At 39.0% G+C, this 19,945-nt stretch overlaps 1 protein-coding gene across 2 annotated transcripts in view; it reads right to left on the bottom strand.

Annotated features, from left to right (window-relative positions):
• LOC143889986 (sphere organelles protein-like protein) overlaps positions 1 to 19,945 on the bottom strand; it is a 95,695-nt gene that overhangs the window by 19,881 nt on the left and 55,869 nt on the right. For both annotated transcript variants that reach the window (XM_077394431.1, XM_077394430.1), the window contains one exon: positions 14,700 to 14,769. In XM_077394431.1, coding sequence (XP_077250546.1) covers positions 14,700 to 14,769 — 70 coding nt within the window. The remainder of the gene's footprint in view (positions 1 to 14,699; positions 14,770 to 19,945) is intronic.

Here is a 19,945-nt window from a genome sequence, read left to right as displayed (position 1 = left end):
TTCGGATTCGCTGGAAACCCGATTCCCACTTTTGGGAATCGCGGTTTATGATTCCTCGGAAATCTAATTCCTACTTTTGGGAACCGCGGTTTAATGTTATGTGAAACACGATTTCCCGGCGATTCCTCTGAGATTCCTGGCGGCGCCCAACTTCCCTGCGATTCCTTAACAATTCCCCGGTGACTCTCGGGTGACTCTCTGGCAACTTCACGATTCCCGTTTCCTACCATCCCAGGAGCTTTCGATTCTCGTCTCGATTCCCGCTTTCGATTCCCGATTTGGCAACATTGGTTTTAACAACCTTAGTATCATAAAGATCACCCTGTGATACTAGGTCCATAGTACTACAACTCACCCAAATCTTTCATCTTGAATTGCTTATGAAATTCCAGTTTTACAAATTTGATTGCACTCTCATCATGCACGATAATAACAATGTCATATAATAGACAAATTGACAGACGATAACATTATCAGTATACTAAAGAACCAAAAAATGATCGCAATAACTATGAGAAAAGCATACACCTAGCACCGCAAGTTTGAAACCTCCAACCAACCACAAGGCGGTAGTTTAAGACCATGTAGGGCTTTCATGTAGTGGCATACAACACTGGAGTCGTGCAAATAATTAGGAAGTCCCAAGATAAAATAAGTTTAAAAAAAAATTAAAAAAAAGTCCTACAAATTTCCATGTAGAAACAATTTCTTCACAAAGCAGGCAAAGCAATTAAAGTCCGAATAGTCGACATCTCCGAGATCAAGCGAATGTTTCATCTTAATCTATCCAGGATTCATACTTATATCCATAACTTTAAATTTTCACTGAAAATGACATGGAACGACTGAAATGCTTTCGTTTCCATTTGGACCGAAACACATACCGAAACTGAAACGAATGGAAAAACTAAAATTGTAAGTGTATTCATGCCACCAGTATGAGTTGCATAATTATATTTATATGAATCGCATGTGAAATGTGGTGTATGTATTGTGTACAAATATTTATATGAATTACATGTGAAATGCGGTATGGGAGGGTTTTTGCTTGTGTGATGGTTTTTTCAGTGTACATTTATGCTTATTCTAACACGTCCTGATTTTGTTTTAATGGTAATTCTAATACATCCTAATGTTTCATCTTAAATGTCAATCATTTACATATGTTTCAATACGGTTCCGTGACTTTATAGACTATAACTCAACTCAACTCAACTAAGCCTTTGTCCCAAACTAGTTGCGGTCGACTAATGAATCCTTAAGAAAATTTTCATGAAGAAGGTGAAATAGTCTACCCAGCTCAAATTGACTATGTCTAATCCTGACACTAGTTGGGTTCATCTACATGGATCATTTTCTTCCATTCTCTCCTATCCAAGGTCATGTTCTCTGTTATGTTCCTAACCATCAAGCCTTCCCTCACTGTTTCTACCCAAGTAGTTTTCGGTCTTCTCTTCTTCTTTTTACTGCATAAACTTGGCACAAGTCACTTCTTCTCACTAGAGCATCCAAAGGCCAACGTTGGATATGCCCAAACCATCTTAAGCAGTGCTCTCTCATCTTCTCCTCAATTAGTGCCACCCCCACCTTTTTACTGATGTCTTCATTTTTATTTCTATCAAACCTTGTGTGGATGCACATCCATCTAAGCATTCGCATTGTACACTCATCTTATGCACATGCTGCTTGTTGGTGGTCCAACATTCTGGGACGTACAGCATGGCTGGCCTCACAGCTGTCTTATAAAACTTTCCCTTCAACTTGGTAGGTATTTTACGGTTGTATAGAACTCCTGAAGCATGATTCCACCTTAACCAACCTGCTTTTATTTTGTGGTAAACATCCTCTTCAATCTTTCCTTATGTAAAATTGAACCAACATAAGATATCAGATGGGGACATCAACAATGGGCGTGGATTCAAGGTTTAGAATCGCAGACGTGGACGAGACTGATGGTGGAGACTCTAGAATGGGCCACAGACATGGGTATCGTTTTGTTATTATTTATTTTTGTCATTTTATTTGTAGCCTACTTTTTAAGCATCAAATCTCATCCGTTTGGCGTGTTTTGGTATTATTAGAAAGGTTTTTCAATTATCTATCTAATGAGCACAAGATCACATGATTTGGATGTGATTTGAGCTAAGTTACGAGTGTTTATAGGAAGTGGTATAGGTCTATTACGGGATTACTATTTTAGGTAAGTTTTAACTTTATGTAGTTTACTTTGGATTAGATGAATGATTGAGGTTCGTCGCTTAGGTTTCAAGTTATCTTCTAGGGTTTTTCTCTTCTTAAAAACACATCTTACGAAAACAATGAAAGAGACTTTTTGAATATTGAATAGAATTGATGTTTTGCTTAAAGCCAGAAATTTGGGCTTTTTTCTTCTCTCTTCTTCTTGTGGTTTGGAACCATCTTCTCTCATCTCCTTCCATCGATTCTCTTCTATTTCTTCAATCAAATCAGCACAAACAAAGTTAGTAAATAAGATTTTGTATTTCCTTTGTTCTTGAACCCTAAAACTAGAAAAACCCAAAATCCATAGATCTCCCTTGTTCTCCAAGATCTTGTTTTAAGATTTTGAGGGATTCGTTTAGTGACCTAAAACTCACAAGAATCTCAACTTTCAAACCTTTTTGAACCCTATTGCAAGTTCTTACCTTTTTCAAGCTCGGAAACCCTTTTTTAAAGATCCATAGCCTAAACCTACCATCAAATCAGAACCTAAACCTTAGAATTACCTTTCTTTTACCTACCTAAACCCTTAACCTAAGATCTGAACAGCAGTTTCCTTCAATTTCCAGATTTGCAGAAATTACTAAAATACCCAAATGGCCTAAATCTGGACTGTTTTGACCCAATTCCTGCTGGTGGATATTTTTTTTGTTTTCTTCATTGATTATTATTATTTTCCCATGCTTTTGTTACATCTAGTTAATAGGTCTTACATTATTTTTTAGTTCTTTTAATTGGTTGCATGTGTAGGCCTAGTTTTAGACAAATCCTTCTATTATCAATTCATCTTATGAATCTTTATCGCTTTGATTGATTTGTATAAGATTTAGTTGATGTCCAATTATGATATTTACAATTATTTATGCTATTTAGGCCTCATTATTGATGTTGTCCATAGATAATTAGGTGTTAATGCAGCCCTATGTTAGTTGTTAAGTGTTCTTTTAGTTTTCCGCGTAAGCCCTAAACTGTCCTAAAGTACTAATCCCATTTCCTGTGTAGGATTTTGCCTAAATTAGGTATTGTCCTACAACAACTTGGTTTCAGAGCACAGAGTTATTTTTTTAAAGGAAACATTTTAGGATGTTAAGAGTCAAAAAGAAGAAAAAAGAGTCCAAATTTGTGTTTAGTTTCCCTTTCCATGCCCACAATGAATGGTAGGGATTACCACACAATGACATCCGGTAATCAGATGTCGATTGAGGAGTTGGCCCAACTTGTTAGAGACAGCTGCGAAGAGAAACGGCTAGGTAAAATGGACCATGAAGGTCGCGGACAGATATTACAAGCCAATAGCAGTCAAATCCAAGCAACTTTATCCTGAAAAAACAATTGTCCAGAATAATCAGCCTAGGCAAGGGAATCAAGGATTCCAGAATCCATCACCGAATCCTAAAATTGCATTAAATCAAAATCGCGGTGGCCAGGATCGGAATAGTATAGGGGACAACTTCGAGAATGACCGGCAATTTGGTCATTATAAGATTGGGAACTAGAATGCTCGAGGTGGCCGAGGAAGATGCCGAGGGAGTCATCAGGGATACAGAGCTTCCTATCACCAACATCATGGGACGATTATGATGATGATCAAGGGTATGACCCTAAGATCGATGGACCCGATTATGTTGGAGACATTAGCAAGAAAGTTAAAATTGATGTTCCAGACTTTGATGGAAAATACAACCCTCAAGTATTTTCTGATTGGCTAGTGGCCATGGAACAATATTTTGATTGGTATAACATGTCCCAATCCCGAAGAGTTAGGTTTGCTAAACTAAAGTTGACAGGTCTAGCCCAAACCTATTGGATTGATTTTGAACATCAACTTACTGGGATAGGTGAGGAAAGCATCCGAACAGGGGATGAGATGAAAGCCAAGCTCAAAGAAAAGTATTTGCCAATCACCTATAAACAGCAATTGATAAGCCATATGCATAGGCTTAAACAAAACAACTTATCTAAATCCGTAGCGGAGTCCGAGAAGAACCTGAGCAAACTCTCTCCAGATTCGTGGATGGACTTAACCCAGAAATCAGGAGGGAAATGAGCGCGCATCTTTTGGGTGATGTTGATCAAGCTTTTCAAACAGCTTGAGAAATTGAGAAGAACTAAAAGATGTTCTTCCCCAAGAAGTTTAGCAACCAAGATGGGGAGGCTTCTTACAAGAAACCTCAACAATCAAATCCCAATTATCCTAAGTCCAACAACAACTACCAACCGCCAAAGGACTTTAAGGGTAAAGGAGTTTTGAGAGAAGGTCCTAAGAAAGGGCAGTGCTTTAAATGTAAGGGTTAAGGATATTATGCACATGATTGTCCGAACATTGTTGCAATTGTAGAGCCCCGACAAGATGGAGAGGACTATGATGATCAAGCCAATGAGGCCAGGAATGATGAGGAAAATTATGTGGCCGATAGCTATATTAGTGACGAAAAAGAATTAGAAGTAGAAGAAAATTCGAACAAGGATGGTTTCATGAGATGTATGATCACACAACCAAAGGCGGACGAGGACTGGAGAATAAGCAGCATCTTTTACACTTTCACTAAACACCAAGGCAAGAACGGTAGATATATCATTGATAGTGGAAGTTGTATGAATGTAGTTTCTCCCGGTGCAATTAGCCGAATGGGACTTAAACCCGAGCCACACCCAAATCCAAACAAGGCTACTAGGGTTGATCAGTCAACTATTCTGGTTGCCCAGAGATGTCGTGTGCCTCTTTAATTCTTATCATGCACCGACACAATCTGGTGTGATGTAGTTGAGCACAAAGGCGAGAAACTTACTTTGCAGCGATGCCCACTGCAACCATTCAAAGTGGCTGAAAAGAAGGACGTTGCTTCCACTAGCAAGTCCAAGAAACCCTTAGGTATTCTTAATCAAAAGGTTTTTTAGAGGGAGTGTAAAGAGTCTGAAAAGATTTACGCTCTAGCAACAAAAGATGATTATGTCCTCCAGAATGAGGCCGTCATTGAAATTCCAGGTGAAACCGTTAGTGAAAGAATATGAGGAATTATTTCCTGAGGAACTACCAGATGAACTACCTCTTATACGAGACATTCAGCATGCCATTGATCTAATTCTTGGATCCTCTTTGTCGAACTTGCCCCACTATCGCATGAACCTCAAAGAACATGCTGAGAAAAAGACGCAAGTAGACGGACCGTTCAGCAAAGACTTGACTCGAGAAAGCCTGAGTCCATGTGCGGTACCCGCATTGCTTACGCCAAAGAAGGATGAAAGTTGGCGCATGTGCGTCGATAGTCGAGCCATAAGCAAGATCACTGTCAAGTATCGATTTCCAATTCCCAGGCTTGATGATATGCTTGACATGGTGGCTGGCTCTGCGATCTTTTCAAAGATAGATCTAAAAAGCGGGTATCACCAAATTAGAGTTTGAGTTGGTGATGAGTGGAAGACCGCCTTTAAGGCAAAGGATGGTTTATATGAATGGTTAGTTATGCCTTTTTGCTTAACAAATGCACCAAGCACATTCATGAGAGTAATGACACAAGTGCTTGACCATTCATTGGCAAGTTTTTGATTGTTTACTTTGATGATATCTTAATTTATAGTAAAACTAAAATGCCCACTTGTCACATCTTCAACAAGTATTTGAGACACTCAAGAGAGAGAAATTATATGCAAACCTGAAGAAATGCACATTCTTCTGCACTCAAGTTATATTTCTTGGGTTTGTTGTCTTAGTTGAGGTTGTGGAAGTTGATCCTGAGAAGGTTAGAGCAATTGTTGAGTGGCCAGAACCCACAAATATTCATGAGGTTCGAAGCTTCCATGGATTGCCAACATTCTATCGGAGCCTCATTAAAGGGATCAATTCCATTATGGCACCCGTGACGGATTACATAAAAAAGGGGAATTCAAGTGGACCAAGAGTGGCACGAAAGCATTTCAAGAAGTTACGAAGCTCATGACTGAGGCCCCAGTATTGCGTCTACCTGACTTTTCTAAGGTATTTGAGGTTGCATGTGATGCATCTGGTGTTGGAATTAGGCGTGTTCTAAGTCAAGAGGGACACCCAGTTACCAATTTCAGTGAAAAACTTAATGAGGCCAAGCAAAAGTATACCACTTACGAGAAAGAATTTTATGCAGTAGTCCCGGCTTTGCGCCATTGGAGACACTATCTGCTACCACAAGAGTTTGTGTTATACTCCAACCATCAAGCACTCAAATATCTTAACTCGCAGAAGAAATTGAAACCAATACATGCTAGATGGGTAGAGTATCAGCAAGAGTACACTTTTGTCCTCAAACATCGTCCATGTGTTGAGAATACAGTTGTAGATGCCCTCAGTCGTATCACACTTCTCATGACTTCTAAGGCCTTCCAGAAAATCAATGACCCATATGAATTTTAAACGTGGAGTCATGTTACGAACTAATTGAATTCCATGAGTGCAGAGGTCATTAGGTTTGACAAGATAAAAGATGAATATGTCAAATGCCAAGACTTTGGAGTTGTGTATGCTAGCTTGAACGATGGACATTCTGATTTACGTTCTGATTATTTAATGCAGGATGGTTATTTGTTCAAGGGAACTAACTTGTGTTTGCCTCATACCTCCTTACGAGATTTTAGGATATGGGAATTAAATACTGGAGGAACTGCAGGACACTTTGGTCGAGATAAGACCATATCATTGGTTGAAGATAGGTTCTATTGGCCTGGATTAAAGAGAGATGTTACTAGGATTGTTAACCATTGTCGAACTTGTTAGACAGCCAAGATGCATAAACAGATTACAGGATTTCATACTCCATTGCCAATACCATATGCTCTGTGGGAGGATGTGAATATGGATTTTGTTTTAGGTCTTCTGAGAACCCAAAGAGGACATGATTCTATATTTGTAGTGTTAGATAGGTTCTCGAAGATGGCTCATTTTATCCCGTGTTCTAAAACATCTGATTCTTCTGCTATTGCTCGGATATTTTTTTCTGAGGTTGTGAAACACCATGGTCTCCCAAAAACAATTGTGTCTGTCGTGATGTTAAGTTCACCATTCATTTCTGAAGATCTTTGTGGAACATGATGTGAACCAAGTTAAAATTCTCTACTACATATCGCCAAACAGATGGTCAAACAGAGGTCATTAATGAGTTTAGGAAACCTCTTTAGGTGTCTTACTGGTGATCATATTTCTAGTTGGGATAGAGAACGTCCCCAAGTTGAGTTTTGTACAATAGTTCTGTGAACCGTAGCACAGGTCTTTCCCCTTTTCAGATTATCACAAGTTGTACTCCTAAGAAGCCTGTCGATCTTATTCCTAATGTAGCTAATATCAGTTCTAGAGTTTATGAGTCTACCGAGTCCTTTGCGCAGCATATTCGAGACTTATATGCAGAAATAAGAAGAAAGATAATAATTATTAATGAATCTTACAAATCCTATTCAAATGTACATCGAAGGCTACAAGAATTCAAAGGTGATATGGTAATGGTAAGAATTAGGCCTGAGCGCTATGGTAAATGTGTAGTTAGCAAACTACATGCTCGTGGCGCACGACCTTTTAAAATAATTAAAAAGATTAGTGCTAATGCCTATATTTTAGGTTTACCACCTGACATGGGAATTAGTAATACTTTCAATGTTGAAGACCTTTCACCATATCATGAACCCTTTTCTGCATTTGATAACCCCAAATATGCCAAATCTCCACCCATCACAGTACTAGCTTCTTCTACCCCACCATTACCCAAATTTGAGAAAAGTAGTAGAAGACATCTTGGATGAGAAGATTGTCTCCAATCACACTTGAGGATTAGAAAGTTCTTAGTCAGATGGCGAGGACGACCAGATAGCGATGATTATTGAATTACAGTTGACGAGCTTCAAGAGCTTGATTTAGATTTGTTACAACAGTACGAGCAGTTTGATTCACCAGAGGTGAATTTTTCCAAGCCGGGGAGAAATGATGAGGACATCAACAATGGGCATGGATACAAGGTTTACAACTGCAGACGTGGACGAGACTGATGGTGGAGACTCTAGCACGGGCCACAGACATGGGTGTCTTTTTTTAATTATTTATTATCTATTTTCGTCATTTTATTTGTAGCCTACTTTTTAAGCATCAAATTCATCCGTTTGGCGTGTTTTTGGTATTATTAGAAAAGTTTTTCAATTACCTATCTAATGAGCACAAGATCACATGATTTGGATGTGATTTGAGCAAGTTACGAGTGTTTTTAGGAAATGGTATAAGTCTATTACGAGATTACTATTTTAGGTAAGTTTTAACTTTATTTAGTTTACTTTGGATTAGATGAATGGTTGAGATTAGTTGCTTAGGTTTTAAATTATCTTCTAGGATTCCTTTTCTTATAAATACATCTTATGAAAGCAATGTAAGGGACTTCTTGAATATTAAATAGAATTGGCGTTTTGCTCAAAGACAGAAATTGGGGCGTTCTTTTTCTCTTCTTCTTGTGGTTTGGAATCATCTTCTGTTATCTCCTCTCCTCTATTCTCTTGTACTTCTTCAATCAAATCAGCACAAACAAGGTTACTAAATCAGATTTTCTTTTTCTTTGTTCTCGAACCCTAAAACTGGAAAAACCCAAAATCCATAGATCTCTCTTGTTCTTCAAGATCTTATTTTGAGATTTTGAGGGATTGTTTTAGTGATTAAACCTCACCTAAAACTCAAAAGAATCCCAACTTTCAAACTTTTTTGAACCCTATTTCAAGTTCTTACCCTTTTCAAGCCCGGAAACTCTTTTTAAAGATCCATAGCCTAAACCTACCATCAGATCAGAACCTAAACCATAGAATTACCTTTCTTTTACCTACCTAAACCCTAACCTAAGATCTGGACAGCAGTTTCCTTCCATTTCCAGATTTGCAGAAATTACCAAAATACCCATACGGCCTAAATCTGGACTGTTTTGACCAAATTCCTACTACTGAACATTTTTTTTGTTTTCTTCATTGATTATTATTAATTTCTCATGCTTTTGTTACATCTAATTGATAGGTCTTACATAATCTTTTAGTTCTTTTAATTGCTTGCAAGCGTAGGCCTAGTTTTGGACTAATCCTTCTATTATCAATTCATTTTACGAATCTTTATCGCTTTGATTGATTTGTATAAGGTTTAGTTCATGCCCAATTATGATCTTTACAATTATTTATGCTATTTAGGCCTCATTATTACTTTTGTCTATAGATTAATTAGGCGTTAATTCAGCCCTAAGTTAGTTGTTAAGTGTTCTTTTAGTTTTACGCGTAAGCCCTAAACTGTCATAAAGTCTTAATCCCATTAGGAGTGTGGGATTTTCCCTAAATTAGGTATTGTCCTGCATCAATATCCATCTTAGGTACCTCCTGTCCAGTCATATTTACTACATCCTCATCCCGCCTCCTTATATTACTAAAGTTGCACTCCATATACCTTGTCTTAGTCCTACTTAGTTTAAAAACTTTGCATTCCAAAGTAGTTATCCATAACTCTAACTTAGCATTAACTCCTGCATTGGTTTCGTCAATTAATACTATGTCATCTGCAAATAACATACACCATGGCACCTCATCCTGGATACCGTCCGTAAGTTCATCCATAACTAACGTAAAAAGATAAGGGCTTAGGGCTGATTCTTGGTGCAGTCCTATTGTAATTGAAAACCCACTAGACGTGCCATCCGTAGTTCTGACACTAGTTACTGCTCTATCGTACATATCCTTAGTCACATCAATGTTTTAGTGGGCACCTTTTTCATTTCAAGGACCCACCACATTACACTCCATGGAAACCTATCATACGCTTTCAACAAATTAATGAAAACCATACGAAGGTCCTTTTTATTTTCACTAAATCTCTCCAGTAACCGCATAATCAAGAAGATAGCTTCCATAGTCGATCGTCGAGGCATGAAGCCAAACTAATTCTCCGACACCTTAGTCTCTTTTCTTGGTCTATGCTCAATTACCCTCTCCCAAAGCTTCATGGTGTGACTCATTAGCTTAATTCCCCAGTAATTGGTGCAACTTTGAATATCTCATTTATTCTTATAAGTAGGTACTAATGTACACTTCCTCCACTCATCAGGCATCTTCTTACTCTTCGAAATATTGTTAAATAATCAAGTTAACCAAAGGAAACCTACATCACCCAAGCATCTCCAAGTCTCAATAGCAATACCGTCAGGCCCCATAGCCATACCTAATTTCATATTTTCATAGCAACTCTTACCTCTGATATTCGGATTCTACGAACAAAGGTTTGTATCATCAAAAGCATTATCAAGTTCTCCTAAATTCACTACGGGTTCTCCATTAAACAACTTATCGAACTAACTTCTCCACCTCTCTTTAACCTCATTTTCTTTAACTAACAATGTTTGATTCTCGTCTATGATGCATTTTATATGATTCAAGTCCCCACTCTTCATTTCTCTCATCTTAGCAAGCTTGTAAAAATATTTTTCACCCTCTTTCGTCCCTAACCTGTAGTACAAATCCTCATAGGCCTTGCCTCTAGCTTCCCTTACTGCCTTCTTTGCTTCTTTGTTAGCTAATTATACTTCTCAATGTTCTACTCATTTCTACACTTTTGCAAACTTTTATAACACTCCCTTTTAAACCTAATCGCCTTTTGAACCTCCACATTCCACCACCATGTATCTTTAGACGACAGTCCACTTCCTCTAGATTCTTCAAGTACCTCTCTAGCCACTTTCCTGATTTAAGTCGACATCTCATTCCACATAATATTAGTGTAATGCCCGACCCCATTAAGGGTGGACATTGCCTATTTTTTATAATTAATTTATACAGTAGATCACCCGATCAACGCTCTTGATCGAAAAGATCTTAGTGTTCTGTAATCATCTATACAAATTTATGATTTAGAGCCTTTCGGACCGTTGGATCAACCACCGAATTCTTCCAATCGTCGATCTAGCTCAAGTGGATAACTAATCATACCACTTGAGCATCTAAATCCTTTGATCCGTAAGGGAACAAGAAAATTGGGGAAATCGATGGCTCATGTTATATTTTCATCATTTTTCTTTTAGCTCACTTTTGGGGCATTAAATCTTGTCCGTTCGACTTGATTTTGGTTCCGTTCGATGGGTATTTCGATTATCTATCCAAAGGACCAAAGATTTCGCGATTTGGACATGATTTGACAAAGTTATGGGCCATTTACTATTAAGGTATGGCCTTATGATGTAATTTGTCTTCTTAGGCAAGCTTTAAGGTTATTTTATGGGTTAGGGCTCTTGTTTAATCTTTGTAAAACTTTAATTGACATGTAATTTTCCTCATAATTAAAATTCTACGGAAAACAGCGAAGTTTGTGGAAAATCTGTAATCAGATTTCTGCCAAGGAAGGATCCACATTTTTCTTTCTCATGGGAAAACGTTCGCACACTTCTATATGGAGTGTGGGCCCACCCTCATCAATATAGATATACATATAGATATATATCGTTGCCTTGTATTTAATAAAAAATGTGCCTTGAAACTTACCAAATATATCTAAATATTTAAAGAAACAATCAAAACCATGTAAAAGTAAAAAGAAAGAGAGATAAATTAGGGGGAGGATATGCGATCTCCAATATTGGGGAGATCTTGCGCACAACTCAAAAATTGAGTTGTGCGCACCTCTTTTTGTGGAAATTGGGAAAGGTTTGGAAATATTATTGGCGCACCTCTTTTTGGTGGGGCCACTTAGTTTGTTTGAAATTTAAATCCCTATTTAATAGCAAACTTGCTTTATGGAAAGGATCAAGAAGTTCTAAGATTTTGGCAACTTACCATATCCTTTTGTGACTCACTTTAATTAACAAATAGAAAGCAAGCAAAAATAAAAGAAAAAGTTGTGCCTACATTCTCTCTCTGAGTTCACGTTTTTTTTTTTTTGGCTTCAAAGTCCAGCTTGAGAATCACGAAAAGAAAGGAATTTGCAGGAATACGTTTTGTAATAAGATTCGAATTTGCAGGAATACGTTTTGTAATAAAATTGAAAGCAAGCAAAGCCCATTTTCCTTGAGCTAAAACCTTCTATCAAAAGCTAAACCTATTTGAACTTGATTTTTACATTCTATCAAGAGGAACTCTATAGGCTTTACATTTTATCTTCCTTGGAGTGATTGTGAGCTATCAAAGTTGTAATCCGCCTATCTAAGAGGCAAGAGAGTTTATCTTTTAATTCTTCATTTGCATTTGAGGGTCTCCGATTCGGCCCGCTAAGAAAGGTGAATCATTGTAAGAGGGAGTGTGCCCTTACAAGGCTTCGGGCAGAAAGGGTATGATCCCTTTGAAGGAGGAGTTGGTGTATGGCTTGGAGATTCGCCCATTGAAGAATATCATATTTTAGGGGAGATCCCAAGGAGGTAAACTTGGAAGAGTGGAGTAGGTCTTGTGATAGACCGAACCACTATAAACCTTGTGCCTTGTGGATTGATTCTTCTCCTCCTTCTCATTTGCACATTGGTGATTGGTAAACTCTACCCTTTCTTGTATTTATGTTTTATTAAAACAAGGGTTAGGGCAAATAGGCTTAAAGTAATATCTAAACCCTAAATTTCATTATCTTGAATATTTGAACAAGGGTTAGATTAATAAGTGCTTAATTAGTAAATAAATTTTAATAATCCATTTAATTAAGCCAAAAAATTTTAATTGACCAATTCACCCCCCTTTTTGGGTTGTCACACCCGTATTTCAAAATATCATCACCCTTTTTTCATTTAGTTCAATTCAATTCAATGCAAGTGTATCAGACAATTGGTATTTGGAATAAGAATGATTTTCCTTTAGTACTTTAATCAGGCTATTGTTTTAAAAAAAATTATGTGATTTTTGGCTTTTCTTGTTCTTTTGCTTGTAGCGACCTTGGTGATAGGTTCGGGTCGTTACAAGTTGTCAAGTGCTTAGACTGATTTTGATGGGTAATTCGAAATCCTAGTCTAGCACAATGTCCTTGGGAAGAATGTCCTCGTCCAGGTAATTAAGTGCATAATTATCTTAGAAGAGAGGAAAGTTTAAGAAGAGCTATATCAGACTACACTACAGATTACAACTCGTGTTCCTTAAAAAATCAGCACTTCTACTAATTCTAGACGAAGTAATTGGGGCGCAAAGAGAGAGAGAGAGAGAGAGAGATGCCAAGGAAATATGGCATCAGGAAAAAAGGCAAACTGAGATTCAGTCATTGCGGTCTCTGATGACCAAGGACTTAAATTTCGGTTTTGATTTCGGCCAAAATCCCAATATTTCAGGGAAAAAGAAATGAAATTTCATTACTGTGCTGAAATTTCTACCGAAAAAAAAAGTAAATTGCTAAAAAAAATAACATTTTCCTGAAATTTCGGTTGAATACTGAAATTCTCAAAATTTCGGTTCCATGTGATTTCGGTTTCGGTCCCAACCGAAATCCAAAATTTCAGTGTTTCGGTCGAAACTTAAAACCATGCTGATGACACAAAATAGAGACCTGTCAGGATAACCTCATCTGAAGCCCAAGTATATGTCAGCTAGTGCCTCAATATTTGTCGCTGAAGAGGACTCATCTACTTGGTGGGATTGCATTTCACGAATCATGATCTCCATTATTCAGGTAGTATGACCTAAACCCCTAAGAATAAACTTGACATTTAAGTCAAAAGGGTTGCATTATTTGAGCACTAGATACACAAAGTTTGACATTTTTCTTTATTTAACAGATAAGAATTTTATTACCAAAAGAAAATTCAAGACACAAGTAAAATAACTAAGGGCAACAAATCCAGCTCTAAAGTACAAAAGAGCACAACACAACGCCAAACCAAGGCGCAAAATTAAAACAGACAATAACCCCACAGGTTTGCTACAAAGTTCATCAAAGTCTGCAAATCAGCTAACCTATTTTCATCCTGAGACATACCGGAAAGGAAACAGACCAGAAAATCTATTGGCAAAGCTTGCAATTTTCTGAAAAAAAGTAAAGAATCTCCAAAAGGGGCTAGCGTCGCTAAAATTGCAATGCAGTAACAAATGTTGAAAGCTACTTTTACATGTAGTTTTAGAGAAATTTGATAACTCTCAAGCAGCCCCTAGAATAAATTTACTCTAGCCACAATTCACAGAAAGTAACATCCATCTTCCAAGTAGCAAGGGGTCGAAGATAAGAAGTGTTAACTGACCAACTTCTCCAAAAGCTTAAGCTGTTGGAGAAAGGCGTTATTTATCTTTTATACTTTAACACTCCCCCGCACGTGTGGCCCACTTGGCAAACACGTGGCACATGTGGTCCCACTTTGGGCCGACCATTGCATGTGGATTTTTGCTATCGGGAGGTTTGAACTCGAGACGTTTGGCTCTGATACCATGTTAACTTACCAACTTCTCCAAAAGCTTAAGCTGTTGGAGAAAGGCGTTATTTATCTTTTATACTTTAACAAGAAGTTTAAAATAAAACCAACATGTTGAGATCAATAGCGAACCTTTCTTGTACCATCAAGTATATGAGACGTGTCTGCATTCTTTTGGCTGCTTTCCTGAAGTTGATCAAACCTGCAAAAAGGAAAAGCATGTTAATACCGCTTGCCTGATAGAAAGATATGCAATGAAAAAACACCAAATTAACCACTCGCGAATAATATTAAGACATTAAAAGCATGGAATCTAAATCCCAACAGTAGAATCTAACTATTTGTAAATATTGGAGTTACAAACACATATGGTCAATGAAAATGCATAAAACACGGGGCCAGTGATGTCATACAAGAACAAAAGGCAACACATTTGATTTATTAGGGGAAAGATTTGAAAAAAGCTAGAGGATTGAAAGAAATGCTCCACAATTTGACGCTACAACTGAAGCAAGAATGCATAATTAATGACCTGGACGTTACAAAGGTACTAAAGTAGAAAAAGATTGAAAAAACATAAGAGAATTTAGGTCATCCAATGGAGAGATGTGTACATAGATGTTATTGATAAACAAGCTAAAATCACCTAACCGATAGACCAAGGGCCAAAGACATGCCAAGACATGTGTTAGATGAATATGGATGTTTCTGTAACTTTCTTATTGGGGCATGAGTTAGAGAGCTTTAACGACTCTCTTCTCTCGTGGATTCCAAGGTTTCTATTCACGGCTTCTTCTTCTCCATTCTCCAGTCTCCATATGGTTGTCTGACATAGTATTAGAGCCATGGTAGATTAACACATCTTTTTTTTCCTCTTTTCTATTTTTCCTTTTCTTTCCTAACCCTAATCAGCCCTAACCCAACCTAACCTTAATTTAATCTATCCTAACCTAACCCTAACCTAACTCCTGGTTGCCTTAGCACCCCGCCCCCCTTCTATGTCTTTCTGTAACCCCCACCCCCTTCTGTGATGTCGTAAATCCCCCAACTCTCTCCCTTTGCCGTAAAACCCACCCCACCTCTCTTTTTTATGTCGGAAAACCCCCAACCCCCAACTCATCCCTTCTCTTACCCTTCTGAGTCGTGCTCGTTTCTTTTCTCCACCCATGACCCTTCTGAGTCGTGTTCGTTTCTTTTCTCCACCCACGATCTCCACCCACGACCCTTCTGAGTCGTGTTCGTTTCTTTTCTCCACCCACTACCCTTGTGAGTCGTGTTCGTTTCTTTTCTCCACACATGATCTCCACCCACGACCATTCTCAGTTGTGTTCGTTTCTTTTCTCCACCCATGACCATTCTGAGTTGTGTTCGTTTCTTTTCTCCACCCACGACCCTCTAAATCGTGTTTGTTTCTTTTCTCCACCCAAGATCTCCACCCACGACCCTTCTGAGTCGTATTCATTTCTTTTCTCTACCCACGACCCTTTTATGACTGCAGTGTAGAAGGCTAGTTGTTTCTTGCTTGTTTCTAGATAGTTTGGGGGTTCCGTCGTATTCGTGGTGATATTAATGGTTGTTTGTTGGTGGTGATAATTGGTATATTGTGATTGATGATCGATGCTCTTCGTGTGCCCCCGTTGTTTTGATGATATTGCTGGTTTCTGTGAATGGTGTGTGGGATTGATTGTTCTTTCGGATTGATTTGTCGCAGTTATGATTGATGGTTGATGGTGGTATTGGTGGTTTGATGGTTAGTAGTATTGTTGGTGGATTGATGGTTGGCGGCTTCGTGATTGTGGTTGGTTCTTGGTGGATTGTGTTTGTCGTTCTTTTTTTTTACGCTCTGTGGTGGTAGTCTCTTTATGTTGGTGCCTGTAGTTTGTTGGGATTGTGATTTGGATATATTTGTGGTGGCCTGTTAGTTGGGGGTTGGTGACTTGGTTGACCTTGATTTCATTTTTCCTTTTGTTATTCGCTGTTTATCCCATTCAGTAATTGTTTATGGAACCCCCTGAGACATCCTTGCCGTCAATGACTTCCTTGAAAACTAATGGGGTTTCTTCTTCTTCGACACCTAGCTATTCTCATGCAGAGGCCCCTTTACAGATGACCTCGATTAGACTGGATGAGAAGAATTATCCTCCTTGGAGGAGCACCATACGTACTTACCTACTTAGTCGTGATAAAGTACAATTTCTAGAGAGTGCTCATCTGGCTGCCAAGGATCCCACCTTTGAGAGATGGGAACAGGAGGATGATGTGGTTAGATCCTTTCTCTGGAGTTGTATGGATTCTCAGGTTGTAGCAAATATGATGTTTCTTGACTCACCCAGGGAAGTATGGGAGTATGCTGCAACCATATATTCTGGTGCTAATAATGTCACCCGATTGTGTGACGTGTTCTCTGATTGGTTAGGATTTCAACGTGGTGACCTATCTCTTTCTAAGCATTTTAGTTCGTGTCAAGCTCTTTGCAAGCAGTTGGATGTGCTTATGCCATTCACTGTCGATCCAGTTGTTCTTAAGCGCGCCAGGAGGAATGACGCGCCGTTCGATATCTGGATTCTTTAGGGTCCGATTTCTTGTAGTTCCGACAGCAAATTTTTGGTTATGGTAGCTTACCATCACTTCAAGAGACTTTTTCTCAGGTTCAGCGTATGAGGGCTCCTCTGACCAGAAATACTACTCTTGATAGCTATGCCCTTGTTACCTCTTATGGTACTGATCATGGCTGTGATGGTCGTGTTAGTTAGGGTCGTGGCCGTAGTCATGATGTCCCTGGACGTGGACGTGGCAGTGGTTGGGACTCTTGGAATGGTCGTGGTCGTGGGTCTCACTTTTGTACCCACTGTCGGTTGGAGGAACACGGCATTGATTACCATTATGACTTGCACCCAGAGCTTTGCCCTTCGAGACATACTGCTTTGGTTGCAACATCTGATGACTCTGGTTTGTTCTTGCTACTCCTGCCCTGATCAGATGGTAGTCAACCTTGCTGAATATGAGGACCTTGTGCGCCTATGTGATAGAGGCAAGCAACATACTGCCACCTTTGCCCAGCCAGGTAGCTCATCTTGTTTCCTTTCTCGTCCATCCTCTGAATCCTGGCTTATTGATTCAGGGGCGTCGCATCATATGACTGGTAATCTTCAACTTCTTACCTCTTTCCAGTCAGCACCTTCTACTGCGTCTCGTACTGTTACATTAGTAGATGGGACCACATCACCAGTCTCTGGGGTCGGTGTGGTGCCTCTCTCTAGTGGTTTTTCATTATCCTCTGTCCTATGTGCCATCCTTTCCAGTTAACCTATTATCTGTGCGTCACTTAACACAGTTTTTTATGTGCTCTGTTTCATTCTTTCCTTCTTATTGCACTTTTTAGGATCTGAAGACTGGGACGAGGATTGGCTTGGGCCGTGAGATAGGAGGCTTATATTACCTAGACTCCATACCTACTGGCGCTGCACTTCGCACTTCTATCGACGCTTATCAGTGGCATTGTCGTCTGGGTTGTCCTCCTGTAGACAAATTACGGAAATCTCCTTTTATTACTAAGTCTATTGAGTCGTTTTCATATGAGTCTTGTTCATTCTGATGTATGGGGACCTGCACGAACTACTTCTTTATATGGTTATCGGTATTTTGTTATATTTGTTAATGATTTTTCTCGTACAACATGGTTGTTTCTTCTCAAAGAACGTTCTGATGTGTTTAATGCTTTCCGTAGTTTTATTTTGAAATTGAAAATCAATTTAAATGTTCTATCTCTTATTTACGCACTGATAATGCTAAGGAATACTTTTCTCGTAGTAGTAGTTTCGCACAGTTCCTTGACTCTCGTGGTATTATTCATCAGTCCTCTTGTACCTATACTTCGCAGCAAAATGGGGTTCCCGAGCGTAAAACCAGGTACCTTTTAGATACGACTCGTACACTCATGGTTCAAATGCGAGTAGCGAAGGTCTATTGGGGTGATGCCGTATTCATGGCATGTTTTCTAGGGAATCGCCTGCCATCTTCTGTACTTTCTAGTCAGACCCCCTTCTCTATCCTATATCCTCTAGGTAATCCTTTCCCTTTACTACCTCGTGTGTTTGGCTGTACTTGCTTTATTCACAAGTTAGCTCCGGGATTGGATAAGTTGGACCCACGTTCTGAGAAACGTATCTTTTTGGGTTACTCCCGAACTCATAAAAGATACAAATGCTATAGTCCTCGCCTGCGCAAAACGTTTATTTCGGCAGATGTTTCATTCATTGAGTATACTCCTGATTCTTAGGTTACCGCAGCTGAGCCGCCGAGTTTACTTTACCCTCTGCCCAAACCTGATGTTATTACCCCTACTCCCGATTCCTCTTCCACCAAATCTATGATGGATTCTTCCTCAGCAGAACCTGTGATAGATGCTCCAGCAGTTCCTGCTTTGCCGGTGACGAAAGTGTACAGCCGTGATCCTAGGCAAGTATTTTAGCCTCCATCTCCTCCACAAGCCAACTCTCCTATGTCTGATGATCAAGGTTCAGGTAAATCCTATTATTATCTCTGACTCTCCGGTTGCAAGTGTTTCTTATGATCATCTTTCACCCAAATTTCGATCTTTTATTTCCAGTGTTTCTTCCTTTTCTATTCCAAAATCAGTTACAGAGGCATTGGCTCATCCTGGTTAGAAGGCTGCTATGGATGCTAAGATGGATGCCCTACACTCAAATAGCACATGGCATCTTGTTCCCTTACCTTCTAGTGCGCAAGCCGTTGGCTGTCATTGGGTATTTGCTATTAAATATCAGCCTAATGGGACCATTGAGCGTCTCAAAGCGAGGCTCATTCTAAAGGTTACACTCAGACATTTGGTGTTGATTATTAGGAGACCTTCTCTCCGGTTGCGAAAATACCCTCCGTACGAGTGTTGATTTCTATTGCAGTTAGTCGTGGTTGGTCACTCTATCAGTTGGATGTGAAAAATGCCTTCCTACATGGCGACCTTACTGAGGAAGTGTATATGGAGCAACCTCCTGGGTATGTTGCTCAAAGGGAGATGGGTTCATCAGTGTGTCGCCTTAGGAAAGCTATATATGGGTTGAAGCAATCTCCGAGGGCATGGTTTGGTCGTTTTAGTGTTGCAGTTATGCATTTTGGCATGAAACAGTGCTCGGTTGATCATTCGGTGTTTAACCATCACTCCAGTACCGGATATGTTTTCTTGATTGTTTATGTCGATGACATCGTCATTACTGGAAATGATTAAGACGGGATACATAGATTGAAGATCTTCCTTCAGGAAGAATTTACGACAAAGGAGTTGGGTCTTCTCAAATATTTTCTTGGAATTGAAGTTGCTGACTCTAAACATGGTCTTTCTGTATCACAAAGGAAGTACA

Source organism: Tasmannia lanceolata, unplaced genomic scaffold (genome assembly GCF_043159265.1).
Source record: "Tasmannia lanceolata isolate RefF3 unplaced genomic scaffold, GAP_Taslan_0.1 ptg000013l, whole genome shotgun sequence".
Lineage (NCBI taxonomy): Eukaryota > Viridiplantae > Streptophyta > Magnoliopsida > Canellales > Winteraceae > Tasmannia > Tasmannia lanceolata.
Note: the sequence above shows the minus strand (reverse complement) of the source record. Positions and strands in the feature narration are given on the sequence as shown.